Source organism: Arachis ipaensis, chromosome B07 (genome assembly GCF_000816755.2).
Source record: "Arachis ipaensis cultivar K30076 chromosome B07, Araip1.1, whole genome shotgun sequence".
NCBI classification, from domain to species: Eukaryota; Viridiplantae; Streptophyta; class Magnoliopsida; order Fabales; family Fabaceae; genus Arachis; species Arachis ipaensis.
In genome coordinates, this window is record NC_029791.2 from 125,346,508 (window position 1) to 125,359,671 (window position 13,164).

The window sequence follows — 13,164 nt, forward strand, 5'->3', positions numbered from 1 at the left end:
AGATATTTAGATATTTCTTACAGTAGATATACGTACTTAGCAAGAGATTTTGTATGGCAGTGGAAGTTCTTTATTGTTGAGTGGGAAAATGTTTGACGCAGATTCTGCATGGGATCAGTGGTCTTTCACTCATGGAGGGGACAAATATTCAAATAGCCATGATTTCATGTTTGAACCCGAGTGAAAGGTAGCCCCAATTTGGGAGGGAAAAGAAAAGAGAAGTTACTCATAATAATGTGCGTGACCACAGAATGGGAATGAATATAATGAAAATGAATACAATTATTCTTTCAGCTATAATAACCAAATCATCACCAAAAGTCATAATGCCTGCTATCATTTTACCATTTAAAATTAGCTGTATATAGTTGATGTCTTCTACTCTGATCTAAGAAGACACTGGTTAATAGGAGTGTAAGTTATTGAATCAGACCGAAAATTACTATAAAACCGAATCGAAAATTATAATAATCAATTTGAAAATCGAAAAAATCGGTTTTTTTTGTTTTTTTTACAAAATCGATCGGTTCGGTTCGATTTTTGGTTGGCTCGATAGAAATCGAATCGAACCAAACCAAACCGAAGATATGCATACATTTCAATGTTTTAACCATTTTAACCTTTAACCTAACAACAAAAATTCCCAACTCCTAACCATTTCAATGTTTTACTCTTATTATTTTAGTTTATTGACTATTTTAAATCTCTAATTATTGTGATTCATATTCTACCTATGAAGCACGGACACTTCGCTGAGTTATCGTGTCCACGTGTCAAACACATTTCGGACACGACACTCACCGACACTCGTTCGACACGCGTGTCTGCTGTGTCCAATCATGTCTTAATAAAAAATAAAAAATTCTTCTCCGGATACGCCTGGACACACCTAAATACCATCACGTGTCCGCGTGTCCAGTCTTATTCTTAACATATATTCTTAAAATAAATTTAGATATAGTATATATTATGACTAAAACATTTAAAAACTCGTTGAAATTGATATCTCTTTCAATTAAGCTAATAAGCTAAGCTAAACCTTCGTACTTACGCATGCAGATTTTCTGTCCCGTTTAGTTCAAAACATTAGAAAACTTTCAAGTCAGATATTTGAGTTAAATCTCAATTTGGTTTCTGAAATTTGGCTTGATACTCAGAATGATCCCCATAATTTCGTTGGTTCCAATTAGAATCTTTAAATTTATAATTGTGGCTCCAACTTGCTCCTGCGATCATCTCCGTCACCGGAATGCTAATCTAGCGCAATTGCATGATATGGTAGATACTACTTAAATAACGGCGCATTGATTTCGCGCGCAAATCCTTTGAAAACCACGTAGTATAAGAATTTTCTTAATGTTTGGCAACTTATAATCGTCGTAGTGGAAAGAAAGAGAGTTTTAACTCACAAAAAACTGAAACGACGTGGTTTCCAAAGAATTTGGGCGTGAAACCAATGTGCCGTCGTTTAAGTAGTGTCCACCTTATCATGCAATTGCATCAAATCAGCATTCTAATGACGGAGATGATCGCAGGAGTAAGGTGGAGCCACAATTACAAATTTGAGAGTTCTAATTGAGGCTAACGAAATTATAGGGTCATTTTGAACATCATATCATTAATATTAACGATTAAAATTAATTGAAATATTAGAATAATAGTATGCTTGAAAGATTTTTCAATACATTATTTGTTGAATCCGATTTCTTACCATTACCATTACCAATCTGTCTCCGCCTGCGTTGAATTGTCAAAATCTAAGCTTCCATGTGCTGTCACCATCACCATAGATTCTCTCGCGGCTAGCTTATCCAATCCAGAGAGAGAGGACTAGTGTCTCTTGTTGTGGTTGTTGTTTTCCATTTCTATTACTTTTTTTTCCCACTTTCGTGATTTTCTTAATTAGGAGACAGAAGATGGTTGCATCATGCATGGTGACTGCTGCATGCGTTTGATGAGATCTCGTTGGAGATGAGAGCCCGCTACCGTCCAACAATCCAATCCTTCTCTTCTCTGTCACAAATGTCGCCATATATATCTTTTGATTCTTCATTCCTAATTAAGCCACCTAGCTACTACTAGACTTAGACCATACGCTACCTTTCAATGCAAAATAGTGACAATTATATCTAATTGTCGTCTTCACCACCAAACAGGGTCTTAACTCTCAAGTGCCTCATAGCATTGTCGTTGCCATTGCCCAACACATAGTTTGACTTTTTCGAACAATGTGCCATTTTATTTTTTCTTCCAAATATAAGAGTCAGACTCAATACAAAATGGTAGAAACTCAGATGCAATCGACTTCATGTGAAGTTGATATTTGAGAGTCATTAGATGATTTGACTGATTTAATTAAATTTTTATCTAACGGCTCTCAGATATCAACTTCACGTGGAATCGATATCTAAGAATAAAGAGAAGTTGACTAAATTTTCACCTGAGTTTTCATCGTATAAAATTTTTAAGTTAGNGCCAGCAAAATCTACTCGATTTGGCAGGCCTAGTTGTATTCCCATATGGTTATTGTTGGAAGGAGACTATGAAAATATGTGTGCTTTTATGGTAATAAAGGGTTTTTAAGAGCAAGCATTTACTGACCTGCAAGAATGTGATGAAAAAGAAAGCTAACCCCACAATACCATTCTATTACACTTTGCTTCACATCATAGGAAAATGATAGCTATATAGGAGGCTACATGTATGTACTATGCATGAGAAACCTTTTGGCACCAAGGTCTAAACTATGTAGCCCTTAGTTTCTTAAGACAAGTCTTTCCATGATGTCTCGTATCATCTGAAATATGTGCTCAAACTTGAGTCAAACAAACTAAAATAGAATGAGTAGAATATAATGTGATTTTATTTGTCAAAAATTACTTCTTTTTGAAAGATAAAGAAAACGTGCTTACTAAATTCTTATATTTATTACAAAAGGTCGCATTCAAAAAAGGATATTACTATGTTGTTTAGTTGGCAAGTAGGACTTATATGATTATATCTACACTGATCTAAGCAAATATATTATCATCCATTATAACTACATGATTCGGGTATCAGATATAGCAAAACACAGTTCATAGAAGTCATTGCACATCTAACTAAAGCATCATATGAATATCGTAATCCACTGCTGCAGCAGTGGAAGTCAACCATCTATTATAAATTCATTGGTAAATAGGGGTGAGTACAGGTCGGTTTGGTTTGAATTTATGGTAAAATTAGAACCGAATCGATTAAAATGTAATTGGTTTGGTTTGATTCGGATTTGCATTTTTTTGTATATGTATCCGAACCAAACCAAATCGATTAACAACGGATTACTTCAGTTCGGGTAATTGGGTACCCGATAACTTTGAAATTCATTAAAAAAAGCAAATTTTTATCTTAAAAATCCAACAAGTACAATAAACATGTAACATCAATAGAAATAATCCAAACATGTTAAACACCAAATACATTAAAAACTAAACTAATTAAAATCGAAACATATTAATAATGAATAATCATTGTCTAATGGAAAAGCCATATATATTTTTTATTTTTTATTTAATTAATATATGATCGGGTTCGCGAGTTGGTTCGGATTCCGCACCCCCAAAACCGATACTCGAACCAATCACTAACAAAAATCATCAGTTCGGTTCGGGTTCGAAAGGATAATCGGGTACCCGCTACCCATGCTCACCCCGTAAACTAAACAATCTTACAATATTTATTAAAAAAATATTCTACCTTAATTGGATAGGCTATTTTTGTTATGTGAGTGAGATAAGTGATATATATATACTAAAATTAGAAGGTTCGATTTCAAATTTTAATTTTTTTTAATTTTCTAAAAATAGATTTAATTAATTTCTGTCTTTCAAATTTTTTATCTTTTTGATAAATTAAATGGCACTACATTTGATAAAATACAATTATCAATTCAATATCAAAAATAAAAAGTGTAATTGTATATAGTCATATAGATATTATATAAATGCTAAAAACGTAACAATATATTAGGACCTATGACTCCAATATAGAGTGCAGATGGATTTGACGCTGCAGCCATAACCAAAACAATCTTTCTCCAATGCTACAGCCAGCCTGTGTGTCGGAACCCACAATTCAATTGTATATTTTATTTCAAAAATTCTAGTCAGCTAAGCTTTTTATATATGGTCATTGCTACCATTCTTTCAGGTGATGAAAAGTCTATAATTATTTCGACAAATTGTGATGAGCGAATGACGCATAGTCTAAAGGTTGTAATAAGGTGCAATATATGGTTCTCTATCCATATCATATTTGGCAAATTCTATAGTGTCTATGAATTTTTGCCTAAATTTTATCTAATTTATTTTTTGTAGTAAATTTTAATTTTTTAAAAATTATTTATTTTTATATTTTTTAAATTAAATAATAACTTTTAATTTTTTTTAGTAAATAGACACCTCTTTTTAGGCATTATAGGATTCACCATCATATTTTGGCATTCTTCTAAAGACGAATTCAAGAAGAATAAGTATATAGTAGTCACTGATTGACAAGATTGAGAAAAAGCTTAGTTCATAGAAGGCAAGCTTACTAACAAAGGTAGAAAAATTGTTTATAATAAGTTTATCTGAGAGCCGTTAGATGAAAATTTTGTCAAATCAGTCAAATCATCTAACGGCTCTCAAATATCAACTTCACGTGAAGTCGACTGCACATGAGTTTTCACCATGTTATTAATAGTCTACCAATATATTTTTTGAGTCTGTTCAAGATGCCAAAAGAGGTGAAGAAAAAGACATTTCAATGCAATCCAAATTTTTTTGGAAAAATAACAAAGACAAGAGAATTATGCTGACTACAAAAAATGGGACACTACAAAAGCCGAAGGACCATGGAGGAATGGGAGTGGGTGACATGGCAATGAAGAATGCTGAAATGTTTTTTAAATGGTGGTGGGATTTTCGAATGAGAATGATACATTATGGAAGAAGGTGATTGAGAAGGTGATTGGTTCATGTTATGATGTCGGTGAGAATATATTTGTGGGTAAGGATGAATGCAAGAAGTTTAAAAGTTGGATGCATCAGGACATAGAAAAATGAAAAAGAAGAAGATGGGTAACTTATTATTTTACTATTGTATGGGTTGTTTGGAAAAATAGAAATCAAATGATTTTTGAAGATAGAATCATTATTTAAAATAGTGGGTGAGAGCAAGTTAAAACTTTGGTAATGAATTAGAGTGTTAGAGAGAAAATAGCTAAAAATATGACATCGCCTAATGAAGAGGAGATAGATGAGATAGATGATAAAAAATAGATATGGTGACAATGTGTAGTGCATCAACCTAAAATAAATATGCATGCTATTGGAGGATACTTGACAACTAATAATGGTGACATAATAGACTCCATTGATAATACTACAAGTGAGAGAAGCGATGAGGATGCAGTGCTTCAAGGAGTAAAAGAGATGATGCAATTCTTATTGAAAGAAGAAGATATTGTGAAAGACCGGAAATATTTGGTGACCAAAGAAAATCGGTCAAAAACAGCCATAATTTGCCTTATTTAGCATTCATTAATTGTTGCAATAATTAATTGGATTTGGATCCTCTAAAGTTTGAATTTCACTTTAGAGAATAAAGTGTGATCTTCTACTCTTAAATAGTTTCTCTTTCATATTTATTCTTGATCCCACCTATGAAATCAATGGTGAGAAATCACACTTTACTCTCTAAAGTGAAATTCAAACTTTAGAGGATTCAAATTCTAATTAATTAATGCTAAACAAGGCAAGTTCTGGCTTTTTTTTTTTTTTTCATTACCCATTTAGCACTATCCTTATTTAAATACAAGATGAGAGTTTTTAAAACTGAAAATGTTGAATCTCTCACTCTAACATCCCTCAAGAAAGTTTGTAATTTCCGTGAAATACTGTATTACAAAAAGATTGTCAATTGGATTAGGGGAAAAAGACATTAATTAGGAGCATAACTTCATAAGAAATAAAACTAAAAACATAAAATATTTGTATGTGCATGTTGAATTTAAAGAGGAGATTTATGGCAAAAAATCAACGAATGCAGATTGTATACATCCAATTGAGTGATATGGAATCAAGAATTCAATAATTAATTATATATTTACTTTCATGTTGGTTTTACCAGATATTTTAGATTTTGTTTAAAACTTTGATGTTGTATGTTATGTAGATTAGCTTATGAAAGCTAGTTATTTTTAATGGCATTGTCGAAGGGGATAATTAGTGATTTATACATTGTCTTTCTTTCCATTAGGATCGAATTTGTAATTTTTCAAACATGCTCATAGCTACTTAAACTTTGGTACTTTAATATTATATTGCCTTTCTCTCAGTTTGAATTGAATTTATAAAAAATCATCTAAAAAAATCTATCTTAACGAATAAAGAATATTAATCAATTTGAATTGGTCTAATGATTAACTTATTAGATTGCTTAAACAAGTGTGAAATTTCAAATCATACAGTAACTCATTAGCCAATAATAAACTATTAAATAAAAGTTATATATGCAACGGATTAATCAATATTATCCGATTAATAAATGAGAATTAAAAAAATATTTGTTCAGAGAATATTTAAAAATAGTACGAAATATAAATTTACTAGAAGATCATAATAAAATAAACCACCAGTGTACATAACGATTTATGTGGAAGGGAAGATTCTTGATAGGTTATAGCAAGTTAGAAGTAACTTTTAAATGTTATAAAAATATTTAAATTTCATATTAAGATCTAAATGCTACAAATTCATCATGCTATACATATATTCCAACTACTATATACACATAAATTTATTGTTGTTAGAACATATATATATAATATGATATGTTTGTAGTGTTTATTGATGAATATTAACTATAAAATTGTTATTTTTTTTCGTTTGGAGCACAAATTTAATAACATCAAAATAAATCTTAAAAAGAGATAATTATACTATGAATTTATAATAATATAACTTTTTATAACTCTTATAAACAATGAACATAATTTTTACTGTTTTAATTTATTTACATATAATCATTTATTTGTTTGTTGTATATATATTTATTTGTTGTTAAATATACTTATATAACTAAATATATTATAAAAAATCACTTGACGCTAACATTATGTTTGGATGTTTGATGGAAAATGAGAGGAAAGAAAATGAATAGAAAGAAAATGAGAGGAAAAAGTGAATTTCTTTATATATTGTTTGAATAAAGAGAAAATGAAAAGAAAGAAAATAAGAAAAAAATATAGATGAAGAGAAAATTACTTTATTACTCTTACATATATTAATTCCACATAATGAGTTAAGAATTTTGCTTTTTATTGTTAGAAGGGTAAATATGGAATTAATATTCTTTGGCCTTCTCTCTTCAATTTTCTTCCCAACATTGAGAGGAAAAAAATTATATGGGTAAAAGTGAGATGTTTTTTGAATCTTTTAAAAAATCGAAAAAACTCTTCTCAAGCGAGTTGTTCTTGAAGTTAAAAAATTAAGAGATATCCATCCTAAAATCGAACACCTTACATCCCCATATTAAAAAATAACACTCAAAAAAATTATATATCAAAATTTGTTGGCCTTTATTAGTAATTGGTTTCTAAGAAGATTGAAAAAGAAAATGATGCTAAATAAATGCATAAAAATTATTTTAGTTTTAGGTGTATACATATGCACGGCAAATGTTCTCAGGATATTTTTATGGATATTTTTAAATAATTTTGAGTTATAGTTTTGAGTTGGATTAAAAGTTAAAGCATGTCCAAACTCCTAAATCACCATTCTTATTAAGAATTTATCCGGCAAAGTCCTGCAAAAATCCGACAACTGACATGGCAGGAAAAATATTAGCTTCTCATGCCCCATAACATTTTATTGATATTATTGAATGAACCGCTTTTAAGGCTGGATTATCACTTATCAGTTTTATAAGAAGTCAAACCATTAAATTTTAGGTTGCAAATGGTCAAATTTTATATAATTAGTTATTAATTATATATATTCGTTGATAAGCATACAACATATAAGAGGCACATATTTCTTTAATATGAAAAGGAAAGAAAAACTTGATGCAAACAATCATAGAATTGTAACATGCCAACTACCACCATAAAATCAGACTATGAATACTGTCCCCGGTAAATCTTCATGCAATGGATTTGCAACATAAACTTTAAACTAAATAATGGCACAAGGTACAAGACATGAAAGAAATGAACTAGCAAAAGAAGCCATATAATATATCCAATACATATTTATGGCAATATATTTCCTTTTTTAATCAAGGACAACAAAATAACAATTGAAAAAAAGAATGTATTTCCAGAGAACATGCAGCCTAAAATAACAAACAAACCAATTAAACCAACTATGAAAGAGAAAAAAAAATTAAAATTATTTTACAGAATATCCATCATTAAGCATGAACAGGAGCTAAACTACATATTTATGACACATAAGAAGGTATCTTCACAAATCTAAATTAACTAGAAGAGCTAGCCAAGAGGGTATCTCACATCATCTAGCAAAGAATATATGAACCTTTCATAGCCCAGAAGCAGTCAGAAAGTATATACCTACAGGAATTTGGGGTTCAATGACCCTATTAGTCTGTCAACTAGAAATTTCACCATTTGATCCTTTCAAATTAGAAGAGACCACATCTTGAGTCACACCTTGATGTAATGTCACATTGCCTGGAATGAATCCATTGGCAGTTAGAGGTTGATCAGATTTTATATTTCTTGCAGCGCCAAGTATGCCATTGTACCCTCTAGTTCCAACTACATTACCTACTACTCCTAGCCTACCACCCATATATGCAATATTCGGCAAAGCATTAGCATAAGGCACATGACATCCCTGAGGACTGGCTATCATGGGCCCATACCAGAAGTTCCTAGAAATATCAGACGGCATTGCATATCCGTTACTTCCATACCCACCCATAGGGTACCAACCATAATTGCTTGATCCATAGACATAAACACCATCGTTACTATACCATGGCTGAGGCGCAAAGCCAGGAACTGCGCAGCTAGGACTATAAGGAGGAAAACCTTTAGAGGCTCCTCTTTCACTCCTGTATCTTAGCTTATTAAAACCATCATAACCATAGTTTCCCTCTTTTGGAACAGCTCTCTTGACCTCCACCTGTCTACCATTCAAATCATGGAAACTTTTCACCATAACATTTTGTACCGACTCTTCAGAATCAAAAGTGATGAAACCAAATCCCCTAGGCCGGTGAGTTACGCTGTCCTGCATCACCACTACATCAGTTATACGACCAAACCGCTCAAAGTATTTCCTGAACTCCTCCTCTGAGATACCAGCAGACAAACCCCCTACAAAAATCTTTTTAGTCCTAATGTTGTCACTGCTACAGTCATTACAACTATAGTTACTCGCTCCCCTGTTCTGTACTTGATTTTGGTGTTGGTGTTGCTGCTCACTTCTTGGTATTGCTTTTTTCACTTCTACCTACGCATAATCAAACAGAACTGACCATAAGACTATCAAATAAATACTCCATTCCAAAGTAATAGCAACTCAACAGATTATTATCTATTTTACATGAATTTTATTCTTGCTTTCATAAATACCAACTATTTCGCTGTCTTACCACCTCCTCCATTGACCTTTCAGATAATGTTACTCTTCAACTACTCCTTTCACAATGTTTCTCCCCAAAAATTATATCAGTTATATTTTCCTTAATCACAGTGCTATAACCTTAAATGGTTAATGTTGTCGAATGAAGGGAAAATAATTATTTACGGGAAAAACTACGCCATGCATCATTGTGACTTTCATGAAAATAATTATGGATATTAAGAATAAGGGATTCAAACAGTAAAACCTCCAAGAATTCATTCCAATTATATCAAAACCCTAATTAATCAATCAAAGAATGCAAAAATGGGAGTAGGGCGAAAGTGAAGAAAACAAAACGAAGAAGCGAAGGAAAGTAGCTGACCGTTCTTCCGAGTATGACATGGGTGTCCTGAAGAGCTTTATCAGCAGCAGCGAGATCGGAAAAAGTAACGAAGCCGAAACCTCTAGGGATTCGGGTAGTGCGGTCCAAGGAGATGGTGCAATCCAAAACGACGCCGTATCTGGCGAAGTGATCTCTGAGTACGTACTCGGTGGTGTCACGCGAGATACCCCCAACAAAGAGCTTCGCTTTATCAGAATCCATCTTCAAATTCATTCTACTGTACACAAAATCCCTAAATCCCCAATTTCCCAATCGCAAACCCTAAAACCCCTAATTCCTTCACTCGCTACTACTACAGTGGTAACTGGTAACTCCGTACTCCTAGCATTGCAATTCGCATAATACAAACCCTAAAAAGTGAAAACCTACCTACGAACACCCGTACCCATTTTATTGTTTCACTTATTCTGGGCCTATGGAAGCCCATTGGGCCATATCCCCTTTGCACATGTTGTATTCCTATTTACTGGCCCAAACCTATCGAAAATTACATTAAGGCCAGGTCAAACCACGCTTAAGCAGGGTTTAAAGTTTTAAACAGTGTTGACATAAAAAAAAGTGGGTTTGATTAGTGGAAAATATTATGATATTCATTAAAAGATTGTTTCAACTATGCTCAATAGATACGGCTAAGTTTTAGTTTGGTAAAATTTTTATTTTTTAAAAATTATAGTATTTATAAATTAAATTAAAAATAGCTTTTAAAAAATACAAACAATTGTTGTTGTTTGATAAAATAAATTTTAAAATTTACAAGTACTATAACAGACATAAATATAAGTATTAAATTTGAAAATTAGTTAACATGTGGGGTTATATATTAGATTTTTAAATTTTGAAAAGTACAAGCTAACTTTAAAAAATTCTATCTTAGGTGCTTTCAAAAGTATTCCAATTTTTTAAAAGTTGCAAGTACAAGTACATGATTTTTTTTATTTACCAAACACAAAATGAGGACCTTAAACTTTAAAAAAACACAAGTATCTTTTCAAAAAGTTTTACCAAACTAAGCCTTAATCGTGAGAAACATGTGAAAGAAGAAAAAAATTGATTTTAAATAATGTCATTTATTAATTAAATAATGTGAGTTAATTGTACTGGTTTATTATCTTGAACTATTTAGTTTGGAACCATATAACAATGCAACTATTACTTGTCCTCTTGATTGGTTAATTGGTTGATACAATGTTTCACAAAATTACATCCCTGCTAATCTATTAGTAGGTAGGGGAATATAATCATAAAATAAAATATGTTAAGTTATGAAGTCAAATCAAAGCCCATAACCTGTGAAAGAAACATCGGCAAATTTGGAAAGCAGAGCTGAGTCATCCGCAGGAGGGAGTTGGTTAGTTAGTTAGTTACGAGTTCAGATTTATGACTCCAAAAACAGTTACTCTATCTTCTCTCCTGCCTCCTCCTGAAAATTGGACGCAGAATATTGTCTGGCAAATTCAGGAGGACAAGTTCTCTTTGGAATCCTACTAATTTAAGCTAATTAATGCCAAATCTTTATTCAAATCCCTGCAGTAATTGTACTATATTAATCAACTGTGATTGTTGAACGGTGAAAACTCAGGTGCAGTCGACTTCACGTGAAGTTGATAGTTGAGAGTCGTTAGATGAAAATTTAGTCAAATCAGTCAAATAATCTAACGGCTCTCAGTTATCAACTTCACGTCAGTCAAATAATCTAACGGCTCTCGGTTATCAACTTCACGTGAAGTTGACTGCACTTGAATTTTCACCTTGTTGAATTCATGAACCCTTTCGTTGTGTCCTTTTCATATTTTTACAATCAAGCACAAAATCTTCTCCCTCAACTACCTTAGTAAGTTAAATTATTCTTTTCCCCCCTTAAGCAAGGGCATAATAAGTAGAATTTCTGAGTTTGTGAATAATATAATGAGGTTTGGGAAAGGCGAAGAAACAATAAATAAGTCAAAGGAAAAGAAAGGAAAGCAACAAAAACTAAAACACAGAAGAAAAACAATTGTATATTCCTAACATGCACGCAATGTCCATGAATTGAATACACAATCCCAAGATCTCCTCACATGCCGGGTGTTAATTAAAGCAAGAGGAGGGTTCTCATTAAAATAATAACACTCTGTCTAACTCACGAGAATATTCGATAATTGCAACCCGTCCCTAACTAAAACAATTATTATTAATTTGAAGGATACATGAACACATAGGAATCAACATTAAATCATTTATCTAATCAATCTTTTTCCTATCTACTATTTAATTTAATTCTCTTTGCATGTGACAAGAAGGTTTGAATAATCCATGTTGTTGGATGTGAGAAGCGTCTCATTGAAGAAAATCGAGCAATGTAGACTATGACTAATTAATTCGTTTATTTATGGAAAACATGCCAATGTCAAATTTAACCCTTGTTACAATTTGACTGCATTTGAGTTGCAATAGACATTTTCGGCATTTCGCTACTTCGAGAATCAAGATCCTTACCTTGATAATTTGCAATTAAATAAGGGGGCTTTACGGGAAACATGTTTTAGGATATAAATAAAGATCCCGCTAGGGAGATAATGGACTATTTGTACAATGGGTTATTGAGTTACAGAATGAACATTTTTCATATTATCTAGAATAACCATCCGAGTACTAGCGATAATAAATTGATTTTGGGGTTCACTAAGGCTCGAACTCTTAATCTTTCGGATCTAACGCTCTAATACTATGCATAATACCACTCATCCCAAAAGTTTCAGTTGATGAAAAAATGTAACACTAATAATTATATCTCTAATACTCTCTAAACTTCTATTGTACACATTGTATAAATATTCTATTGGCTCCTCATACTTTCCCTATAAATATAGAGAAAAAAGAATGCATGGAGAAGCATCTTTTGGGAGGGTGTCCTCATTCCTATATATTTAATTGAATATCCTATCTTCATATTTTCTGTCGGGAAAAAAATACACGTATATAGTACTCAGAGCTCTGGCTACTACGTTTCCAAACAAGCATTTCTTTTCTTAGTGTTACGAGTTATTCGGATAAAAAAAATAAAAAAAAAATAAAAAAACCCTACTAAGTCCTACCATAGCAAAGGCAAAGCTAATGGATTCCATGAGTGCACAAGACCCAATTTTTTAATTTTAATTATATGTTTGA

The 13,164-nt window shown here is 31.9% G+C and overlaps 1 protein-coding gene across 1 annotated transcript; it reads right to left on the reverse strand.

The window, feature by feature from the left end:
- LOC107606344 (RNA-binding protein 1) lies at positions 8,365-10,377 on the reverse strand. Its single transcript, XM_016308398.2, has 2 exons — positions 9,997-10,377; positions 8,365-9,500 (listed from the first exon to the last, which is right to left on the reverse strand). Exons 1-2 carry the CDS (start codon positions 10,228-10,230, stop codon positions 8,631-8,633), a joined length of 1,104 nt encoding a protein of 367 aa, XP_016163884.1. The 5' UTR covers positions 10,231-10,377; the 3' UTR covers positions 8,365-8,630.